The following is a 12,328-nucleotide window of genomic DNA, read 5'->3' as shown; positions in this document are numbered from 1 at the left end:
AAAGGTAAATTCTATGGGACTTTGAACCTCACTTCCACATTCCATCTTATCTTTCTAATTGCTGAGAAATGCAAGGACTTGACTGTATTTTCTCACCTGCTCTGAGAAATAAGAAAGGTCTATATGGTCTACATTGGTAAAACCAGGAATGAAGAATCCAAACATTCATCGTTTAGGAAGGAATATGCTCTTAAAATGTAGAAACCTATGATTTTAATACAATAAGACAAATTTTTATATATGGATGACCTTCATTCTAATTGAAGCTGCACTCAGTCTCACAAAACTTCCACTGGGTATATACCATTATCATAAGGGCAATGAAGCGCTGATGAATCCTGACTATCTACATATAGGCTTTCCCACTATTCTAATATTTAACTAAATATGCTGAGAATATTTTATTTCTTATCAATCATAAAGTACTACTAAACAGCACTTCACCAATCCAATAGCCAATATTTTTAACATGACATATGATCACTAAATGTAACGCGGTATCCTGGACGGGGTACTGGGACAGAAAAAGAACACTGACAAAAAATTAGTAAAATCCGAATAAACTATGGAGTTTTGTTACTAGTAATGTACCAATGTTGGTTCCTTAGTTGTGACAAATGTATTAAAGTAATATAAAATGTTAGTAATAGGGTAACTGGATATGTGATATATAAGAACTATATAATTTTTCTAATTTTTTCTGTAAATATAAAACTAAAATTGTAAGTTTATATAAATAAAAAGTCAATGGAAAGGATTAAGATAAGAAATGAGAGACTGAACACACATGAGTTTATAGGGATAACAGTCTTAAGCATCCTGAAAAGATGGGATAGTAAGGGGGACAACTTCTCAAAATTAAAAACAAAGAACAGAATGAGTATATGTATAGATAGATTTGCAAGTTTATTATACAGAAAAGGAGGGAGTTTCCAGTTAATGGCCCCCTTTTATTTTTGAGACAGGGTCTCTCGCTCTGTTGCCAAGGCTGGAGTGCAGTGGTGCAATCATGGCTCACTGCAACCTCATCCTCTTGGGCTCAAGTGATCCTCTCACCTCCCACCTACCAAGTAGCTGGGACTACAAAGGCATGCCACTACGCCTGGCTAGCTTTGTTAATTTTTTTGTAAAGATGGAGGTCTCACTATGTTGTCCAGGCTGGTCTTGGACTCCTGGGCTCAAGCAAACCTCCTGCCTCAGCCTCTCAAAGTGGTGGGATTACAGGCATGAGCCACAGCATCTGGCCCTCTCTCTTTTTTGATGTAGGAAGAGAGATCATCTGCTTACAGTAAGAAGAGGAAGAGTTAATCAGAGAAAGTGGAGTAGCCAGGCAACACTGGGGATCTATGCAAGGTTGATGACCATAAATTTATATTAGACCCAATGAGCCCCACTGTATAACTTCTCCAGGAAAAATGAATTGTTTCTTAATTCCTACTCAAGCAAAGGTTTTATGTTATTTTCACTACTCATTATATATTGCCATTAGAAAATATGAAAACAGGCTAGGAAAGGTGGCTTACACCTGTAATGATTTGGGAGGCCAAAGCAACAGGACTGATTGAGGCCAGGAGTTCAAGACCAGCCTGGGCAATATAGTGTTACCCTGTCTCTACAAATAATTTATTAAAAAAAAAAAAAGAGAACAACACACTGAAAGTTTAAAACTTTTAGAAGACAAGGCTAAATTTTACATTTTACCTTAAAAAACATTTTATTTTTTAGATTAAGGGTATATTATCCATGGAAAAATGAACTCTAGTACACGTGAATAATATTTTCTTTTCCTGCCTCCTCTCCACCCATCCCTAATCTTTACCCATCTCTTTTACACATAAACCTAGGGTCCAGACTTCTATGTTGAAAAACTGATCTCTCTGAAAAAACTTTTACCTAGGTATATAAAGAATATATTATCTATAGATACACAAATTCTAATACATGTAAAAGAATGAATTTCTTTTTTCCCACTCATTTTCCATCCATCCCTAACTTTCACATGCCCTCCTTCACTGCCTATGTTCAAATATAAACCTAAGGTAGAGATTTTCATTTTGAAGAATAATTTTTAATGTATTTCCAAAAAGTATGCTTTAGTAAGGTAGATGAATAATGAAATGGATGCATCAGTAAAATCCAAAACATAGCTGGCATGATTTATCTGAAATCTATAAGCCCAGGCCAGGCGCAGGGGCTCACGCCTGTAATCCCAGCACTTTGGGAGGCCGAGGCAGGCAGATCACCTGAAGTGAGGAGTTCAAGACCAGCCTGACCAACATGGAGAAACCTCATCTCTACTAAAAATACAAAATTAGCCAGGCATGGTGGCGCATGCCTGTAATCCCAGCTACTCAGGGGGCTGACGCAGGAGAATCGCTTGAACCCAGGAGGCGAAGGTTGTGGTGACCCGAGATCATGCCACTGCACTCCAGCATGGGCAACAAGAGTGAAACTCCATCTCAATAAAAAAAGGGGGGAGGTAGGTAGGAACACTTAACCATAAATAAAAACTAATCACTTAGCATTCATTAGAGGGCACTGTTTTCCTTAATTTCATGTAGACCATAAAAGATGCTCTTAAATGATAGCTTAAAAAATTACATGGTGATTAAATCAATTTTACTCCCCATTGGAACAAATACAACCTCAAAATTTATCCTAAGTACCAATCTTTGCTAAAATTGATAGCCAAAGAAAACTTTGACCTGACAATCAAATGGCAAAATCATCCCAATAAAATGTCTTGGCCGAGCACAGTGGCTCACGCCTGTAATCCCAACACTGTGGGAGACTGAGGCAGGTGGATCATTTGAGGTCAGCAGTTCGAGACCAGCTTGGCCATCACGGCAAAACCCCGTCTCTACTAAAATACAAAATTAGCCAGGCATGGTGGCATATCCCTATAATATCAGCTACTCAGGAGACTGAGGCATGAAAATCATTTAACCAGAGGCAGAGGTTGCAGTGAGCCAAGATCGCATCATTGTACTCCTGCCTGGGTGACAAAGTGACACTCTGTCTCTCTCTCTCTCTCACACACACACCCCCCTCCCCAAAAAAAATGTCTTAAGCAGTGATGCTGAATTATGATAATCATAAGCTTATACCAAAATCAAGTCTGTGTTATACTTTTACCATATTTATATATTGGTGAATGTCAAATAACAATGTGCTCATGGTATATACAGCATAAAGTGATTTTATTTTTTTCAGAGTATGTAACCAAAGTATTTTTTAGAATATCTAACTGGAATATCTAACCTGACCCACTTGGGCCAGGTGCTGTGGGGTGGCTCACACTGATAATCCTAGCACTTTGGGAAACCAATGCAGAAGGACTGCTTGAGGCCAGGCATTCGAAACCAGCATGGGCAACACAGTGAGATGCCATCTCTACAAAAAAAAAAAGTTTTTTAATTAGCTGGGTGTGGTGATGTACACCTGCAGTCCTAGCTACTCAGGAGCCTGACATGTGAAGATTGCTTGGGCCCAGGAGTTCAAGATTACAGTGAGCTATGATCGTGCTACCTCATTCCAGCCTAGGTGACAGAGTTGGACCTTGTCTCCAAAGAAAATAGTTCCATTATATAATAACATATAAAGGCTGGATGCAGTGGCTCACGCCTGTAATCTCAGCACTTTGGGAGGCTGAGGCGGGGGGATCAGGTGTTCAAGACCAGCCTGGCCAACATGGTGAAATCACATCTCTACTAAAATACAAAATTAGCGGGGCATGGCGGTGCATACCCATAATCCCAGCTACCTGGGAGGCTAAGGCTGGAGAATCGCTTGAACCCGGGGAGGCGGAGATTGCAGTGAGCCAAAATTGCACCATTGCACTCCAGCTTGGGTGACAGAGCAGGACTCCATCTCCAAAAAATAACAATAATAATAACAACAACAACAACAACAATAATGTAAAAAAGGAGATACATCAACTGATAGCAATCCAAGAGTCATCATCAATTTCTCTTCCTTCAGGTGCAAAGTCCAACTGGATATTAGGGGTATTTTATCCCTTCCTGGTCCCTAGGATTTATGTTCTACTTTCTATTTCCATCTGATTGCCACATCACCCTTAATTTTGAATAAATTCCTAATTCTCCCTGCCTCTAGTCTTTCTAATTCATTGTCTGTACTTTTCCTAAAGCTATTGCTATGAAACAAAATGTGATCATGTCAGCCTTTGTTTAAATAAATACCTTTGATGTCTTCTCATTACATGGGAAGAAGTCCAGACTTCTTGGCCTGACATCTAAGGCTTCATTCTGGATCTGTCCTGTCCGTTCAAGCCATAGCTTTTATATTATTCCGTATTACCCTTCATATCAGTTCTGATTTCCCAAACATGACATACACACACAAACCTCTGGGTTTTAGTTTTAGTACATGAAGTTTCCTCTGCTTAGAACACCCTTCATTCATAGATCATTTTAACTGACAAATTTCTGCCCATCCTTCTAGGACCAGCACAACTGCTATCTCTGTAAGTTTGTAATTTGCATTTTACTTCCTGCCTCTTTTGTTGTCCCAAAGCACTTTATATGTATCTCTACTATAGGACTATCATCATCCAAAAGAGATTCTCACATAAACAAGCACCTGTTAAAGTAATACTGCAATAAGAAAAGTTATCCTTTGAATAAATGGTGCTGGGTTAATTACTAAATATTAGGAAAATATATCTGTAAGACATGTAATGACAAAGGTCCTTTATACAAAATATACTGAAAATTCGTATAAACCAATAAGAAAAGATAGAAAACCCAATAGGAAAGAGAAGAAAACAGACTTGGGTAGTTAATTCACAAAGAGAGTATCTAAATATAAACATGTAAGAAACATACGATGAATAATAAACACATAGAAAGGTGTTCAACTTAGTCATCAGAGAAATGCAAAACAAAACCAAGAGACCACTATCAACTCACTAGAAAAGTTAAAATAATAATTTTAAAAGACATTATCAAAAGTTGGCAAGGAGAACAACCAGAACGATTATATGCTAGTGATGGAAGTGTAAGTTGGTACAACCACTCTGGAAAGCTGTTGACAGTATCTACTGAAGCACAGCATATGCATACAATATAATGCAACAATTCCACTCCTAGGTAAGCACTCAACAGAAATGCTTACATATGTTAACCAAAAAACATGCGCAGCAATTATTGATAGAAGCATTATTTGGTAATAGCCAAAACTGAAAACAACCAGAATGCCCACTGACAGGAGAATGGATAAAGTACAGTACACTCATAAATGGAATTTTACGCAACAATGAAAACGAACTATCTATAATTACATGCAAAATAGGGCTGAACCTCGCAAACATAATACTGAACAAAAGAAGCCAACCACAAAATAATACATATATATAACTTACATACATACTGGGATACATATTGTGCAATATATATATAAACTTTGTATAAGTATATAATTCTATATATTTATANACTGTTTTCCTTAATTTCATGTAGACCATAAAAGATGCTCTTAAATGATAGCTTAAAAAATTACATGGTGATTAAATCAATTTTTACTCCCCATTGGAACAAATACAACCTCAAAATTTATCCTAAGTACCAATCTTTGCTAAAAATTGATAGCCAAAGAAAACTTTGACCTGACAATCAAATGGCAAAATCATCCCAATAAAAATGTCTTGGCCGAGCACAGTGGCTCACGCCTGTAATCCCAACACTGTGGGAGACTGAGGCAGGTGGATCATTTGAGGTCAGCAGTTCGAGACCAGCTTGGCCATCACGGCAAAACCCCGTCTCTACTAAAAATACAAAAATTAGCCAGGCATGGTGGCATATCCCTATAATATCAGCTACTCAGGAGACTGAGGCATGAAAATCATTTAACCAGAGGCAGAGGTTGCAGTGAGCCAAGATCGCATCATTGTACTCCTGCCTGGGTGACAAAGTGACACTCTGTCTCTCTCTCTCTCTCACACACACACCCCCCTCCCCAAAAAAAATGTCTTAAGCAGTGATGCTGAATTATGATAATCATAAGCTTATACCAAAATCAAGTCTGTGTTATACTTTTTACCATATTTATATATTGGTGAATGTCAAATAACAATGTGCTCATGGTATATACAGCATAAAGTGATTTTATTTTTTTCAGAGTATGTAACCAAAGTATTTTTTAGAATATCTAACTGGAATATCTAACCTGACCCACTTGGGCCAGGTGCTGTGGGGTGGCTCACACTGATAATCCTAGCACTTTGGGAAACCAATGCAGAAGGACTGCTTGAGGCCAGGCATTCGAAACCAGCATGGGCAACACAGTGAGATGCCATCTCTACAAAAAAAAAAAGTTTTTTAATTAGCTGGGTGTGGTGATGTACACCTGCAGTCCTAGCTACTCAGGAGCCTGACATGTGAAGATTGCTTGGGCCCAGGAGTTCAAGATTACAGTGAGCTATGATCGTGCTACCTCATTCCAGCCTAGGTGACAGAGTTGGACCTTGTCTCCAAAGAAAATAGTTCCATTATATAATAACATATAAAGGCTGGATGCAGTGGCTCACGCCTGTAATCTCAGCACTTTGGGAGGCTGAGGCGGGGGGATCAGGTGTTCAAGACCAGCCTGGCCAACATGGTGAAATCACATCTCTACTAAAAATACAAAAATTAGCGGGGCATGGCGGTGCATACCCATAATCCCAGCTACCTGGGAGGCTAAGGCTGGAGAATCGCTTGAACCCGGGGAGGCGGAGATTGCAGTGAGCCAAAATTGCACCATTGCACTCCAGCTTGGGTGACAGAGCAGGACTCCATCTCCAAAAAATAACAATAATAATAACAACAACAACAACAACAATAATGTAAAAAAGGAGATACATCAACTGATAGCAATCCAAGAGTCATCATCAATTTCTCTTCCTTCAGGTGCAAAGTCCAACTGGATATTAGGGGGTATTTTATCCCTTCCTGGTCCCTAGGATTTATGTTCTACTTTCTATTTCCATCTGATTGCCACATCACCCTTAATTTTGAATAAATTCCTAATTCTCCCTGCCTCTAGTCTTTCTAATTCATTGTCTGTACTTTTCCTAAAGCTATTGCTATGAAACAAAAATGTGATCATGTCAGCCTTTGTTTAAATAAATACCTTTGATGTCTTCTCATTACATGGGAAGAAGTCCAGACTTCTTGGCCTGACATCTAAGGCTTCATTCTGGATCTGTCCTGTCCGTTCAAGCCATAGCTTTTATATTATTCCGTATTACCCTTCATATCAGTTCTGATTTCCCAAACATGACATACACACACAAACCTCTGGGTTTTAGTTTTAGTACATGAAGTTTCCTCTGCTTAGAACACCCTTCATTCATAGATCATTTTTAACTGACAAATTTCTGCCCATCCTTCTAGGACCAGCACAACTGCTATCTCTGTAAGTTTGTAATTTGCATTTTACTTCCTGCCTCTTTTGTTGTCCCAAAGCACTTTATATGTATCTCTACTATAGGACTATCATCATCCAAAAGAGATTCTCACATAAACAAGCACCTGTTAAAGTAATACTGCAATAAGAAAAGTTATCCTTTGAATAAATGGTGCTGGGTTAATTACTAAATATTAGGAAAATATATCTGTAAGACATGTAATGACAAAGGTCCTTTATACAAAATATACTGAAAAATTCGTATAAACCAATAAGAAAAGATAGAAAACCCAATAGGAAAGAGAAGAAAAACAGACTTGGGTAGTTAATTCACAAAGAGAGTATCTAAATATAAACATGTAAGAAACATACGATGAATAATAAACACATAGAAAGGTGTTCAACTTAGTCATCAGAGAAATGCAAAACAAAACCAAGAGACCACTATCAACTCACTAGAAAAGTTAAAATAATAATTTTTAAAAGACATTATCAAAAGTTGGCAAGGAGAACAACCAGAACGATTATATGCTAGTGATGGAAGTGTAAGTTGGTACAACCACTCTGGAAAGCTGTTGACAGTATCTACTGAAGCACAGCATATGCATACAATATAATGCAACAATTCCACTCCTAGGTAAGCACTCAACAGAAATGCTTACATATGTTAACCAAAAAACATGCGCAGCAATTATTGATAGAAGCATTATTTGGTAATAGCCAAAAACTGAAAACAACCAGAATGCCCACTGACAGGAGAATGGATAAAGTACAGTACACTCATAAATGGAATTTTACGCAACAATGAAAACGAACTATCTATAATTACATGCAAAAATAGGGCTGAACCTCGCAAACATAATACTGAACAAAAGAAGCCAACCACAAAAATAATACATATATATAACTTACATACATACTGGGATACATATTGTGCAATATATATATAAACTTTGTATAAGTATATAATTCTATATATTTATATAAAATATATTTTAATATAATTACATATAATTACACAAAGCTCAGAAGTTGTAATAAGGATAATCAGAAAGATAATAATTACACATTTAAAAAATAAATAAGAATATACGTGAATGGGATTTTAAAAGATCCACATATCAAAATACACTATAAAAACAGTATGATCAGAACAGTGTCACACATATGGGTAAAACTAATCTTTAGCATCAGAAGGCAGAGAGTATGGCTACAGTTGAGGAAGTGAGGAATACTAAGTAAAGAGAAAGGGAGCAGCATGGGGTTTCTGAGATTTCTGAAATTGTCTTTTACTGATCCAGGTACTAGTTACACAGGTATGTTAACATTTCAAAAGTTGGTTGAGCTGTACAATTATGGTTTGTGTACTTCTCTGTATATCTAGTATACATTAATATGTATGTTTATCTATCCAGCACATATCTAGTATATCTATATATCTAGTATGTATTTATATATCTAGCATGTATTAATATTTACCAAAAATAAAATATAATATACCTTAAATCCTATTCCAATATGCATTCTATTGAATGCATCTTAAGGGTTCCAATAAACCTTTAAGAATGGGAAATAATAAAACTGAGAAGGCAATATAATAAAATTTAGCTATTCCAAGGTCAAATATAAAAGTTAATTCAAAATGTTTACACCCAGAAGAATCAAACAAGCAGATCTGATTGATGGTGGAGGTACAGGAGACCAAAAACTTACTAAGGAAGCTCTACGAGACCTTCGACTCATTGGTTGGTCAAATGGTGGACTGTTAATCTGCAACTTTTCAAGATACCCATCAGGTATTCTGATGTCTGCAGGCAGCGATAACCGCTTATTTAAATCCTTAAAAAAAAGAAAAAAAAGGTAATCAAAAATAGAAAAGGCAAGGGCATTTGGCTTTTGTATTCATAGGCTCTAACATATTATTTCTTAGCGATAAGTAACTGTAAAGTTTTATTGCAGCTGCAAAGTTACTTACATGGATTATATGTGATACACTCATGGCAGAAACATTTACTGTAAGCAAACGTATACAGCGAAGTGTTACAGAAATGAAATTTTGCAACCCCAGTAATTTTTAAGTCCTTTCACTGGTAAATTAAACTTGAAATTTACTTTAAAATTATTATAGTAAGAATAGGCAAAGACTACCACAAACTCTGTGATCAGTTTAAATAACTAACCAAGTACATATTATAAGATCTTGTATGCAACATGGGGAAAGAGAATTGTATTTATTACTGCCATGTTAATGGCATTTCTACTTTATTTAATTATACAATGCGAGCTGGGAGAAACTTGAAAAGAATCTTGCCTATAATATTATCACATCAAGAAATTTAAGCCCTATAAAAAGAAATTCCTCCTATTCATAATAGCAGCCAAATCATGAAACAGAATGGAGAGGTATAGGAACTGCATAAATATTTACTGAGAAATATAAGACTTAAAGTATAAAAACATACAATGCCACCAAATGGTAAGAATAAGTAATGAAAAGATACTGGTCCTTTCTATATTAATCTTATAAGTTATATAACCACTAAGAAAACACAATAAGCTTATTCTTAGAACAAAATAAAATGCCTAAAATGTATCGATAATAAACAGAAAAAAATCCAAAAACATTCTATAATATATGTGTATATGTGTATATGGGGGAGGGATACAGAAATAAGTCTTTCCAGATATTAAAATATACTATAGATCAGGTGCAGTGGCTCAAGCCTGTAATCCTAGCATTTTGGGAAGCCAATATAGTGAAACCCAGTCTCTACAAATAATACAAAAAAAGTAGCCGGGCGTGGTGGTGTGTGCCTGGAGTCCCAGCTCCTTGGGGGGCTGAGGTAGGAGGATCACTTGAGCCCAGGAGGTTGAGGCTGTGGTAAGCTGAGATCCCACCACTGTACTCCAGTCTGGGTGACAGAATGAGGCCCTGTCTCATAAAACAGAAAAAAATATATACTATAAAAAGAATATAATCTAGAGCATGCCTCCTTGGTGGTGGGGAAACAAATTACAGCTCAATGAAGAATGAGAAACTCCAGATACAGATCCTAATACTAAATAAAACAAATGATTTTAATAAAAATCATCTATAAGGTGAAGAAAAACAAGAAATATTTTCATTAGTATTGTATCACATAAATATATCATTGATTTCAACAACTGAAAATGTTAATTTATCATTTAGAAAACTGGTAAGTTTTCCTTAACTGATCAAGAAGCAATCCTTTTATAATGAAAATATAACCAACCAATAGGAGAGATACCCTAATCATCATCTCAACAGCATCAAAAAAGCAACAATACTTTTATTTCAAAACATGTTCAATTTTTTTTGCAGAAACCTATTTTAGTTTACAGTATGTACTGAAATAACAGTCACGATCAACTTATGTCCTCAAGGTTATACCACAACACTTACAGAGCAAAGAAAATGAATTCTTCATCCTTTTACATGGAGAAATAAATGTGCTTCAGAGATTAGTAGGTATAGTGAACCACAAAGGAAAGGACACCCCCTTTTATAATATAATGCAAGAAAAAAAGCTGTGTATTTTATTTATACCTCTTAAAATTTGAAATAGAGAAAACAAAATGCTAATTACCCAAATGAATCTCAAAATATAATTAAAATAATATTTTCTAAAAGAAGACATCGCTAATATATCATCCTGTATTTCCAGAATTTTTGAAAATTCACTTCCCCTTAATGGAGAACCTAAAATAACGTTTCACCAAAAATTAAAATAAATGTTTCACAGAATGTGAACAACTATACTGCACATCTATATTGGGATAAAAATGTTAAAAGGTAAAATATTTGCAGACTGCAATTTATGAATGCAAAGAAGTAACTTTCTTACAAGTGTCACATGTCTTCATGAAAATTTTTAAATGGGCATTTACTCCACTTGATATGTATGTATATTAACATATACCAACATACATATTCACAGGTATATTTGTATTTTTTAAATGATTACCTCCATCGAGATCCGTCTATGTATACGATTTCTGAGACAAACACCTGTAGGTGACTGGACTTCATCAGATGATGTCCCAGAAGCTTGGTCACTCTCACCATCTGATCCCATTTTTAGATTTTCATGAACAATATCTATATCAAAAAATGAGACATTAAAAGAGATACACTATATTCTAATATATAATTTGTTATCACTATGGGTAAAATATAGAAGGCCAATAAGTAAAAATCATAGCATAAAAGTCATTTACATTCTAGGTGCCACAGGTATGCAGTTAATAGATGAAAATATGACTCAAATGTCTTAAAATAGTAGTATGAAATTTGTTTACACTTTCAAATTATGAAAAAAGTAACATTCAAGTTATTATCAAGGGTTAATATAATATTACTATATTATATTATATTGAGTTTATAATATAAACTGCAAATAATCTCTCTGAGAATGAGCCAGTGCTCTCATTTTCTAGACCTGGGAACTGAGACTTGAAAGGTTAAATGACTTTCAAAAGGTCACAAGGCTTAGACGCAGAGCTGGAATAGATGCCTGGTCATTTGCCTCTTATTTAGTATTCTTTCCACTAAATAATGTGTCACTGGGTCTATGGTCAAATGGAGCTAATTCTTTCAATATTCTTTAAAACATCTCTTAAAAGCTGCTAATGCAGTTTCTCCTCCCTGCACCCTCAGTGTTAAAAATAAAACAAAAAATTATTTGCTGAATATCTACTTTGGACGAGAACTACAAAAACAAGTTTATGATCTTCAAATACTCAAAATCTGTTCAGAGCAAAACATAATACAGTAAAGGTGGGTTATGGTACGTTTAATAGAGATAAAAGTTAAATGGAAGTTGGGCGAAGAAGATAAATTTCATTTGAAAATATTAAAAACAAACTTATATACTGTTTTCTTTCTTTCTTTTTTTTTTTT

General features: G+C 35.6%; 1 protein-coding gene across 1 annotated transcript in view; it reads right to left on the bottom strand.

The window, feature by feature from the left end:
• The window catches only part of CDK17 (cyclin dependent kinase 17), a 53,436-nt gene that overhangs the window by 25,883 nt on the left and 15,225 nt on the right, over positions 1-12,328 (bottom strand). Inside the window, exons 3-4 of the mRNA XM_017861751.1 lie at positions 11,394-11,527; positions 9,121-9,246 (exon numbers count right to left, since the gene is read on the bottom strand). Of these exons, the coding sequence (XP_017717240.1) occupies positions 9,121-9,246; positions 11,394-11,527 (260 nt within the window). The remainder of the gene's footprint in view (positions 1-9,120; positions 9,247-11,393; positions 11,528-12,328) is intronic.

Source organism: Rhinopithecus bieti, unplaced genomic scaffold (assembly GCF_001698545.2).
Source record: "Rhinopithecus bieti isolate Rb0 unplaced genomic scaffold, ASM169854v2 scaffold_61298, whole genome shotgun sequence".
Lineage (NCBI taxonomy): Eukaryota > Metazoa > Chordata > Mammalia > Primates > Cercopithecidae > Rhinopithecus > Rhinopithecus bieti.
Note: the sequence above shows the minus strand (reverse complement) of the source record. Positions and strands in the feature narration are given on the sequence as shown.